Below are 12,639 nucleotides of genomic sequence, written 5' to 3'. Positions count from 1 at the left end.
ATTGGAGTTGAGAAGGGCGTTTTGAAGGTGTGGATGCTGCCAAGAAAGAGAATGCTAGTAACAATAATGGGGCGGCACTGGCAGTGGCGGTGGTAGTAGTGGTGGTGTATAATCTGCTTTCTGGGCTTTGGAGGTGGCTGTGACGGTGGCTGTGACGGTGGTGGTAGTGGTGGGGATGGGAGTTAAGGAAGATGAAACATTTAGGGTTTAAAGATTTAATAATTTTTTACATTCAAAGATTAATAATTCATAAATTTATAAGATGTAAATACCTTTTTTTCTATTCTTACCGTTGGATTTAATTGTGATGATATGATGTAAATCTTATGGAATAATAGATATAAGGGTATTTTGGTCATAAAAAGCACAATTTGTCCTTAATTAGCTTTATTGGATATCTCAGGGGAGGCAGATGCAAAGTATCCATTTCTTTGGACTAAAAATGACATGGATCAAACCTCAGGGGGTCCAGATGAAAATTACCCTTAACTTAAAAGCCAGATTTTGTTTACCCTATGTTTCTCTTGGTTTTTTTAGTAAATCGAGATCTTGATAAAGTATTGTGCGAAGCTCAAAGCATGTTCAACATATTGGCCTATGCTTGGGCAATTTCACTTCGAGCCACGGATAATGAATATGATTAATCCTCTGCCCATATGGAGAGTGGAAAATTTTCAATTCACATAATTAAATTCATGTTACTAGTCCAATTTAAAAAACAAAATCCTCTTTTTTTAAGAAAATTCCAAAGATGTAAGAATCAATTTCTTCTCTCTCTTTCGTTCAAAAGTAAATTTTATTTGTAAATTAGACAACTACTATGAATATAATCAAACCAACTGAAAATTTTCTCTCTATGTGGGTGGAGGATCCATACTCAAAAATAATAATCCAATTCACCCGAACCAAACCCAACCCAAGCCACATGATGTTCAAGTAAGGGTGTCAATCGGTACGGTTTCGGTAATTCGATACGGTACCAACTTTGAATACCGAAAATCAGAACTGGTACAATACGGTTTCGGTATCTATAAAAACGGTTCGATACGGTTTCGGTATTAAATCGGTACGGGAAAACGGTTTAAATACGGTATCTAGTGCGATACAATTTTGGTACGAATGAACTTATGCCACTTTTGTGATTAATTCATTAAGATCCTAATGAAATTGTGATCAACCAATCGATATAATTTGAAATTAACATAGATAAATTAAATAAATCTAATTAATAGAGACAAAACAAGTAAATCTAAGAAGATGAGTGAATGATGAAACGAAAATTTGAAATAGGGAATTAGGGATAGGGAAAAGGTTAAGTGTTTTAAGTGTAAAATTACAATTTAGATCTCTTAATTTGATACGGTACGGTTTCGGTATGTACCAACGGTATGAGTACCTAAAACCGGAACCGTACTGAAGAAATTTGGTTTCGGTACGTACCGTACCGAATTTTGAACGGTACGGTACGGTGCAGTTTTAGACGGCGCGGTTCGATACGGTTAAACAGTTTCGATACGCAATTGACACCCTTATGTTCAAGGCTGGCTCAACTTAAAAAGAGTCGAACTTGCAGTGCTAGGTATGCATATGCCAATGTTGCAAAATTACATCCTTAGATCTGTCCATTGCAGTGCCAGATCGTTTTATGAAGGGGCAAAAAGTGGAAAATGCTCAAGTCATGAAGCGTTGAAAGCGAAGGAAGAACTTCAGGTGGATAAAAGAGTAGGAATATGAATACCATCCTGGGAATTAAATCCAACCCCTTCACCTAACCTTCCAAGTGCCTAGACTAAATAGAATGGGAATTAACTGAAACTCTACTGGGGGAAATGGCCCAATCAACACTGAAGATGTTGTGCAAAGGTAGCAGACCGTTTGGTTCGGGGGTTAGCTAATTCCCTCAAATTTAATGCAAAAGCTTTTGTCGATCTCTTGACACCTTTCTCTGTCTCTCTCTCTCTCTCTCTCTCTGCCCTTTGTTTAAGTTTGAATATATATATATATATATATCACCACACTTCACCCAGTCACTCACGTCAACCTTTTCCATGGTTTTGAAGGAAACTTTATTTCTATAACTTGATAAGTGAATCTCTTGTGCTCTCTGCACAGTAGTACTCTCTCTTCCTCCTCAACTACTACTTACCCAAGAAGAGAAGAGGAGAAAGAGAGGACTCTGATCAAGTGTAAAGATGACTATCGCCCCAGATGCTCAACCTGGTTCCTCCGACAGCAGAACTCTCATAGTTGGTGCCACTGGCTTCATCGGCCGCTTTGTTGCTGAAGCTTGTTTGGAGACCGGCCGACCAACCTACGTTCTTGTCAGGTCCACCTCTTTCAAATCCCAAACCATTAAAGCCCTTCAAGACAAAGGTGCAATCATCCAACAGGTATACTCTCTCTCTCCCTCTCGCTAGCTCTCTGTGTGTGTTTCTGGGTTAATAATGTTTGCTTCTTCTTTCCATGATTAAGGGGTCGATCAAGGACAAGGAGTTCATGGAGAAGCTACTCAAGGAGCAGAAGATCGAGGTTGTGATATCAGCTGTAGGTGGAGAAAGCATCACAGATCAGCTCAGCCTGGTTGAAGTCATCAAAGCCGTGGGAACTGTTAAGGTGTGAAGCTGATCAGAGATGTCATTTTATTTTCTCTAGGGAAAAAGAACAAACACTTGATATGCCTGCGGGTTTTGCAGAGGTTTCTGCCATCGGAGTTTGGACATGACATAGACAGGGCTGATCCAGTGGAACCAGGGCTAAGAATGTATAAGGAGAAGCGCGTCATTCGAAGGGCGATTGAGGAAGCACTGGTTCCCTACACTTACATCTGCTGCAACTCCGTCGCTGCTTGGCCCTACCATGATAACACTCACCCTTCCGAGGTTCTTCCACCCTTGGATCGCTTCCAAATCTACGGTGATGGTAGCGTCAAAGGTACGAACGCACGCTCTCGTAGAATTTATGCCTGTTTCGTATTATACTTTTCCTCGTATGACCAACATTCTTTATTAATTTATTTATTTACTTTTCTTCATTTTCACTCAAAAAAAAAAAAAAAAAAAATACTTTTCTTCATGGAAGATTTGTATAATTGACTTCTCATGTGCTAAGATCTGTATGACTGACTTCTCATGTGCTTTGTTTTCAAGAAATTACTTCTCGTTGAAAGAAAAATCTAACTACCATGTGTATGGTTTATTTTAATGATTTAAGTACAAATTAGATTAGTAAAGCTAGTTGATTAATAGAGATCTATGTCCTCTTCATGTTTTTCTACACCAGTTGAAGAATTGAGATATATTAATAAATTATAACAAAAAAATCAGAAATGGACCTTCTTTCTAGTTAGTGTGCAGTAGAGCAATGTAAAGGAGTACAAATCTCTACCCATCAAATAGGTAGAATATTCAAACTCAAGTGGTAACATATGGTCAGCCTTTCATAGGGTATGAAACTCATAAAAGTGATACTATATTTTAGAAGTATGACTTCAAAATTGGGACCGCACAATCTATTTTAATGACACTTTTACCCTATATTGAAGAGGGAGTTGGGATTTTTTATTGTGTGTTCTTGTTACACTTTTTTTTATCTTATATTTAAAAGAGGAGTTTACTTCTGAGCATTAATAGAGTAGATCATAAATATTTAAATGTGGACACTGTGTAAGGTGAATACAATCTTCTACTGTTAGCCGTTAGGTAGAGGATCTGGACTCAAGAGATAAACATTAAGGTAGACTCTCCTTAATACACGAGGATAGATAATCAAAGCAAGATTATCCTCTATCTAGGGAGTAAAGGGCTAGAATAGTGAAGTGTTTTTTTTTTTGTATTCATGTGATAGGCTAGAAAATGAATTTCTTTATTTCTTTCTTTCATTATTACTCTTATTATTAATTTAATATTATTATTATTATTGTGGGAAATGAATGAGGGAGAATGGAATTGTGATGAACAGCATATTTCGTGGCCGGAAAAGACATCGGAAAGTTCACGATGAAGGCGGTGGACGACGAGAGAACCCTAAACAGATCTGTGCATTTCCGACCGTCCTGCAACTTCCTCAACGTGAACGAACTCGCTGAGCTGTGGGAGAAGAAGCTGGGCAAAACGCTCCCTCGAGAGACCATCACCGAAGACAACCTTCTCTCCGCCGCAGCAGGTGGTTTTACTCTCCTTCCTAGTTCCTCCGAAACACCCACCACCAGATTTCCAGATTTCCAGATTTCCAGTTTTCTAACCTCTCTTCTGTTTTTTCCTTGGTACAGAGAATGTTCTTCCGCGCAGTGTGGTGGCGGCTCTGACCCACGACATATTCATAAAGGGGTGTCAGATAAATTTCTCCATTGATGGAATCAAGGATGTGGAAGCAAGTTCTCTCTTCCCTGAAATCCCATTTCGCTCCATGGCGGATTGCTTCGACGACTTCGCCGCTCGAATTGCACAAAGAACTCAGCAGCAGCAGCAGCAGCAGCAGCAGCAGGCAAAGAAGCCGCCTTGCCAGTGCCAGAATCAACTGAAGGACGGCAACGCAATTGAGGGTAAAGGAGACTACGCCGTCAAGCACGCAATTGAGGGTAGAGGAGACTACGCCGTCAAGCACTCCCTGTTATTCAATTATCAGGCGAAAGCAATAGAGTTTTGATTGAATGGAATTGTTGTAGAAAGGAATATGATTGTTGTTATGGATTTACAATTCAGAAATTCTCTACCGTCATGTGTAAGGTGGTAGGGATATGATGAACTAAGTGAATCAAATATTTATTTAATAAGAGATCCTGAGATGTACTGGAGATGATGGCACAAAGCTGTATGGTTTCAAAAGGGATTATTTGGTACGATTTCTATTTCTATTTCTATTTCTATTTCTATTTCAATTGTCTAGGGTAATTTCTGTTTCAGTAATGGTATGCTCGGAATTTGTATTTTATTTAAGTGAAATAAAAAATCAAATTGAATTCGAATTCTAAAATAGTTTCAATTTCTAGAAGAAGAAAAAAACACTCACTATGAGGTGATATGACCACCCGCAAGAAGCTCCTGAGAGATTTAGATGGCATAAGGCTTTAAGTAGAAGAAGAGCAAGTCACGGAAAAAGAGATTACTGGGGCCAGGAAGGGCGGAAAGCCGCCGGAGCAGCATAACCCCTTGGCTATTGCAGCTCCACCAATGCACAGCCTCTTGTGAATCAACAGATTAAGCAGTTGAGCCTAACATCTAAAAGTTAGGAAAGCGACATTAGAGAGGAACTTAGCTAGGGTGAACAAAATGGGATTTTTATTTGTTGCATGTAACCAATGGTATAGATTATGCCACGTAATCAAAATAAAATTGAACAGTGCAGAATCAGGGGCAAGGGTTCAATTGTAAATAAGATTTTTTATTTTTACATTCTAAGGGTTTAATAATTTGCTAATTTGCAAAATAAATCCCCTCCATTTACCGGACTCTCGAACCTCTATTTCGATTTGCCCAAGCAAGTTTGCAATCTCTCTTTCTCTCCAAAAGTGTGTTTCCAGCTCAGCTTACCTCCCCGATTCTGGAGAGTGACAATACTTGCGACATTGCTTTCGGCAAGTGATAGGCCAAGTTGAAGAGAAGTCACGATTCCTGGGCGAGTTCTATTTGAACTGAGAACTTGACTAAGGATTTGCTCTTTCCATCACAGTTTCTTGGCTTTTGAATGCGTTAAGTTCTTTTGCAGGCAGAATCATCCTATCCAACAAGGGAAGTAAGCAACTGCCAATTTCACATTCCCTGAATCAAGCGATGCAAGTAAAACTGGGTGGGTAGGTAACTTGAATAAAAGTCTTCAAACTAAAACCCAAAGTGAGTTTACTAAGGTTCTTTTTTGTATCAATTATCATTTTTTCAATTATGAGAAATTTTCATTATTTTAAATAATTTGGTATCTATTATTAATTTTATTTTTATTTAAAATAATAAAAAACCTCCAAAATCTGACTTTTGTCTATTATGGATTCTGGTGAGAATTTTATTTTCTTCATTTATGTGCAAGTTTATTTAAAATTTATAGTTAAGATGAGGGTAAAATAGTCAATACATATTTTTTTAATAAAAACCATACTTTTCTTCTTTTCTTACTTGCTCACTATTATTTTTTAACAATTTTTTATTTTGACAACAAACTTATTTTTCATTCTATAATTTACTTTTAACAAAATTCACCAAACCATTTTTCATTCTTTTCTAATAATGAATTCTTGTACTTATTTCTTTTCAGTAAACATAAAAGAGAATGATAATTGATACAAAAAAGAGCCCAAATTCTACCTAGTAATTTCTTGCAAGACTAAACAAGGAACAAGTTACCTCTGCAGCTTTATGGGGCCAACCAGTAGTTAAAGCTATATAAAAACCCCACCTGCTCATTTGCAGCGTTGCACACTCAAATTCAAACAAAACAAAACAAAAGACCCTAAAGCACCAAGCATATATGTATTCACCAACAGTAGGTTCACCTCTGGTCTCTAAAACCTTAGCATCCCCATAAGAATTACAAAGTGTTTACCAGAAGGAAAAATTTGCCCCGCAGACAAAATGACATTCATTAACACTCAACAGCTCACCATATATAGTACTAAAAAAACAAAGGAGATACCCTCTTTTTCTTTTTTTCAGAAGACCTAAAACAAATCTCAACATCACTCTCCAAACTCACTGAACCCAACGATTCTTGAAGAAGATGATTCGTCAAGATATAACCTTCAAGTAGGGTATGGGAGAATGGTGGATTATGAACAATCGAACCCTAGTTGAGAGCGGACAAATGGAAGGGTTCATTTTGTAAATTAGTAAACTATTAAACCCTTAGGATGTAAAAATAAAAAGTTGTATTTGCAGTTAAACCCCTACCATTTGGTTCTCCACTATTCAATTTATTTTGATTACGTGGCGTAATCTACACCACTGGTTGCTTGTAGCAGTGGCTGCTACAAATTAATCTCCAACAAAATGGGTGTTAAATAGTATTACCAATCACGAACTACTGGTCCAAGGTAAAACCTAGCTCAAACAACTCCGTACAGTTGAACCAAACTTCGATTAAAGAGATCCCCTCATTAGCAGCCTTGAAATGACCCTGCACAAGCCCTTCCAACACGGACATGTGTCCCACCTAGATCTGACTTCCGAAATTCATCAAATGGCTCTCCAAGATCTCAAAATTCCTATAACCGACCAAACCAAAACATCTTTAATACTAATTTCTTCAAATGTCAAATATGTGCTAAGAAAATGGCCAATAGATGCTATTTCCGTTATGCCTAGAGCAGAAATAATCCTAATCCACCACCCTACATTCCTTATGCTGGCTTATATGGTACCCAAAATACCCAACACATTACACCACAGAATGATGCAAAGTGAATACCGGATTCAGGTGCTACCAACCATATGTCATTTGATCCAGCCATACTACAGCGATCTGCCACTTACAAAGGAGAAGACCAGGTTTCAGTTGGTGATGGTAAGAAACTCCCTATAACTCATATAGGCTCCTCAACTTTGAAAACAAATTCAAATCATTTATCTCTTAATGACATACTAATAGTTCTCCAATTGTCAAAGAATTTAATTTTCATTTCTCAACTTACATCTAACAATAATTGTTCTGTTGAATTTTTTCCATGGGGTTTCTGTGTTAAGGATTTGGAGTCAGGCATCACTCTACTGAAGGGTCCAGTCAAAGATAAATTGTATTCTTTCTCGGCCAATGCTGTGCCTCCTTTGGCTCTTTATGGAAATAAAGCTTCTTCTGATATTTGGCATCGCCGGCTTGGTCATCATTCTTCTGCAGTACTTACTCTTTTGAGAAATAATGTCTTATTTAATTCCTTTGAAACACTTGGATCCAATAAAATTTGTGATGCTTGCCAACTTGGCAAAGATCACAAATTACCCTTTTCTATTTCAGTTAGTAGAACTACTCAACCATTACAGCTTATTTACTGTGATTTGTGGGGTCCCACTACAACTTTGTCAATTAGTGGATTCAAAGCCTGAGCAAAGAATTTGCAATGGCAGATTTGGGACACTTGCATTACTTCTTGGGAATTGAGGCTAATTGAAGTTCAGATGGTCTTTTACTCACTCAAAGTAAATACTCCATTGATTTATTAAAGTCTACAGGAATGGAGACTTCAAAGCCATGCACAACCCCAATTGCAGTTGGAACAAAGTTATCATCAACAACAGGTTATCCCCTACCTGATCCAACACCATACAGACAATTAGTAGGAGCCTTACAATATTTGACAATCACTAGACCAGATATCTCCTATACAGTCAATCAAGTGTGTCAGTTTATGCAATCTCCCACAGAAGATCATCTACAAGCAGCAAAACGTATTTTACGTTATGTCAATCACACTATTGGTGCTGGTGTTCTCTTGAAACCAACCCAACTTTCTTTCATAGCTGGTTACACTGATGCAAATTGGGCAGGATGTCCAGACACACGCCGATCAACTAGTGGGTTTTGCACTTCTTTTGGGGATAATTTGTTATCATGGTCTACCAAGAAACAATCTACAGTATCTAGATCAAGTACGGAAGTTGAGTACAAATCCCTTGCTGTCACAACATCTGAGTTACTATGGTTTTCTTATGTTCTACGTGATTTGCAAGTACAACTTCCAAGTGGAATGGACATTTATTGTGATAATGTGTCTACAACACAAATGGCTGCAAATCCAGTGCTACATGCTCGCACAAAACATATAGAAGTGGACTATCATTTTGTCCGAGACTTGGTTCAGAATAACACCATAAAAGTGCACTTTGTTCGGTCAGATGATCAAATTGCAGATGTGTTTATTAAGGGCTTAACATCACAAGCTTTCTTCAAGCATAGAGACAAACTCTTGCACCGCAATGCGAGTTTGAGGGGGGATGAAAGACCATAACGGATCTGTTATGGTTTGAATTTGATTTTTGAATTCAAGTTTTTAAATTTGAATTCAAGCTTTTAATTTTGAATTCAAATTTGAATATTGTAAACGAATCTTGTACAACAGCCATGTTTATTTATAAATACATAAGACTTACCCATCAAGGTAAGCAACCTACTTATCAAAATTAGAGTTTTTCTTTGCATTCTTTCACAAACTGATTCAGGAAAAACACAACACACTTGAGGTGGACCACTTACCTAACAAAGCCTTGATCACTTAGCCATTATAAAATACCTTCCACAAAAAGTTTACACCTGGGATGAAGATGAAAATTTTTTTTCTTGAAGACTTCCACCACTTAATACACTCAACCCCAAGAGAATATCAAAAGAAGAGTGAAGAGTAGCCATTTGAATAGAAAATTTTTCCAAGCTAGACAAGGAGCAAAGCCAAGTGTCCTCTCCAAAAAAAACCCTAGAACTAAGAAACAAAGAGAAGAAGAGATAGTTGGCAAGAAACATCCCATTCTCTATCAACTAGTGGGTTTTGCACTTCTTTTGGGGATAATTTGTTATCATGGTCTACCAAGAAACAATCTACAGTATCTAGATCAAGTACGGAAGTTGAGTACAAATCCCTTGCTGTCACAACATCTGAGTTACTATGGTTTTCTTATGTTCTACGTGATTTGCAAGTACAACTTCCAAGAGGAATGGACATTTATTGTGATAATGTGTCTACAACACAAATGGCTGCAAATCCAGTGCTACATGCTCGCACAAAACATATAGAAGTGGACTATCATTTTGTCCGAGACTTGGTTCAGAATAACACCATAAAAGTGCACTTTGTTCGGTCAGATGATCAAATTGCAGATGTGTTTATTAAGGGCTTAACATCACAAGCTTTCTTCAAGCATAGAGACAAACTCTTGCACCTGCTAATGCAGAGTTTGAGGGGGGGGGGGGGATGAAAGACCATAACGGATCTGTTATGGTTTGAATTTGATTTTTGAATTCAATTTTCAAATTCAAGTTTTTAAATTTGAATTCAAGTTTTTATTTTTGAATTCAAATTTGAATATTGTAAACGAATCTTGTACAACAGCCATGTTTATTTATAAATACATAAGACTTACCCATCAAGGTAAGCAACCTACTTATCAAAATTAGAGTTTTTCTTTGCATTCTTTCACAAACTGATTCAGGAAAAACACAACACACTTGAGGTGGACCACTTACCTAACAAAGCCTTGATCACTTAGCCATTATAAAATACCTTCCACAAAAAAGTTTACACCTGGGATGAAGATGAAATTTTTTTTCTTGAAGAGTTCCACCACTTAATACACTCAACCCCAAGAGAATATCAAAAGAAGAGTAAAGAGTAGCCATTTGAATAGAAAATTTTTCCAAGCTAGACAAGGAGCAAAGCCAAGTGTCCTCTCCAAAAAAAACCCTAGAACTAAGAAACAAAGAGAAGAAGAGATAGTTGGCAAGAAACATCCCATTCTCTATTAACTTGAGCTTGAGATACCCACTTGATTTACTTGTTTTTGACAAGCTTATGGGGAATAACCTTAGAAGGAATGCAAGAAATCCAAGGGTCAAAACCAAAAGTGAGTATCCTCACCATCCCCAATGTGCTTAACTAAAAGCTTCTTCAAACAAGGTAATGCAAAGGAGAGTACGGGGAAAATATTTCCCTTTAATCACTCTAGCCCAAGTAGAGTTAGGTTCACTAATCAGTCTCTAGATTTGTTTAGGGAATAACCTAGTTATGGTGTTTGGCGGGACGAAATTCCAATCCACCAAGGCAAGATGGCCGAAAAAGGATATCCTTCTAATACAAGAAAAGTTCATATACTCACCCACGTTATAGTTCCAAAAACAAAGAGCTATAAGATGGAAGGCTTGATTTGTTATGACCTCCTTTTATTGTTCTCTTTATATAGGAAGCCCGATGAATTGCCTTGTTAAGTCCAAATGCAATTAGGTTCCATATTCCTAGCTTGATTCAATATGTAAATCTTAATTTGACTTGTATAGTAAAGAACTGGAATTTGAGAAGGAATCGATAATTACTAATTAGTTAAATATACATAATTAATTAATTACAACAACATCAACAAGCCTTGTCCCAACTAAATGGGGTCAGCTATATGAAATCTTGCCTAGCTTTGAATCAGCTTTGTTTTGGAATCATACTAGATACAAGGCTTAAGCTATGTCACACCACTTCTCTTAAGGTTATCTTAGGTCTGCCTCTAGCTCTTCTAATTCCTTCAATCTGGATTAAATCACTTCCCCACAAGGGCATTTGCAAACTACCACCGAACGTGGGTATGCCACCTCAAATGACTTTCTCTTAGCTTATCACTTGTTTGAGGTACTCCGAAACCAATTTTAATATAATGATATCTTATCTTATCCTTCTTGCTTTTGCCGTTCATCCATCTTAGCATTATCATTTCTGTTATACTGAGTTTATCTATGTGATGTTTCTTAGCAGTCCAACACTCAACATTATACATCATAGTTGATCGTGTGACGGTCCTATCAAATTTTCCATTTAGTTTTAAAGGCATACATCAATCATACAAGACCCCAGACGCACTTCTCCACTTCATCTATCATAATTTAATTCTTTGAAAACATCATCCTCTATATCACCTTTTTTTATTTATTTATTCGTACTTAAAAATAATCACTTTGATGACTCTTCACATTAAGTTTCACCACCTCATCACCTGTTCGATCATGGCCAAAATTATAAAAAAGATATTATGTCTTTCTTTTACTTATTTTAAAGCATTTGGTTTCAAAGTTGTTTTCCATGATTCTAACTTGGTATTGATCCCTACTTGTGTTTTATCTATCAACACAATATCATCAGAAAAAACATCATCAAGGAACTTCATTTAGAATGTCTTTGATTAATTCATCCATTATAAACGCAAATAAATACATACTTAAAGCTAATGCTTGATGTTGCTCAACCGTAATTGGAAATTCACCACTTTGTTCATCCATTGTTCTTACACTTGTCACTGAACCATCATACATATGTTTGACTATGTCCACATAATTACTTGAAACATTTCTTTTCTCTAGTACTTGCGAAATTAACACTCTAGGAACTCTATCATAATTTGTTTTAGGTCAATAAAAATCATATGAAGATCTTTCCTGCACTCTCTACACAATTCCATAAGTCTTCTAATAAAGTAAATAACTTCCATTGTAAATCGTCTTGACATAAAACCAAATTGATTTTTTGTAATTGTGGTTACTTGTTTTAAGAGAGTTTTAATTAGTCTCTCCCATAATTTCATAGTATGACTGTTAAATTGTATTGGGTCGGGTCATAACCCGTACCCAGGTAGAGAGGGTAAGGCGGTGGAAATAAACCCTATAAATTGTGGATCATTGTAAAACCCTAAAATTAGTGAAAACTAAAGTAGTCTCCTTTCTCCCGTGGACGTAGGCCTTTGGCCGAATCATGTTATCTCCTCTTTTTCTTCCTAAATCTCACATCTTTTTCCTTGATTATACAATTAACATGGTATCAGTTAAGGTTCTCGATCCATCTCTATAAGTGCTACAATTTTTTTTCTCTCCCACGCCTCTTCGTTTGCTGCAAATTTTTTTTCTTCCTCTGATTTCATTGGGTAACCCTAATCCAAGAGGCGCAAAACCTCTGTGATAGAAAAGAAAGAGAAGGTC

At 36.9% G+C, this 12,639-nt stretch overlaps 1 protein-coding gene across 1 annotated transcript; it reads left to right on the top strand.

Moving 5' to 3' along the window:
• The first annotated feature begins 2,014 nt into the window (after positions 1-2,014).
• On the top strand, positions 2,015-4,834 carry LOC149012416 (leucoanthocyanidin reductase-like). The gene is made up of 5 exons (XM_089159811.1): positions 2,015-2,390; positions 2,473-2,613; positions 2,694-2,931; positions 3,958-4,161; positions 4,268-4,834. The coding sequence occupies exons 1-5, from the start codon at positions 2,193-2,195 to the stop codon at positions 4,642-4,644; spliced, it is 1,158 nt and encodes a 385-aa protein (XP_089015937.1). The 5' UTR covers positions 2,015-2,192; the 3' UTR covers positions 4,645-4,834.
• Positions 4,835-12,639: the final 7,805 nt, after the last annotated feature.

This window comes from Hakea prostrata, chromosome 6, assembly GCF_041222555.1.
Source record: "Hakea prostrata isolate BN-2017 chromosome 6, UWA_Hpros_2, whole genome shotgun sequence".
Taxonomy (NCBI): Eukaryota; Viridiplantae; Streptophyta; class Magnoliopsida; order Proteales; family Proteaceae; genus Hakea; species Hakea prostrata.
The sequence above is the reverse complement of the archived record's forward strand: the minus strand, read 5'-3'. Positions and strand labels throughout refer to the sequence as shown.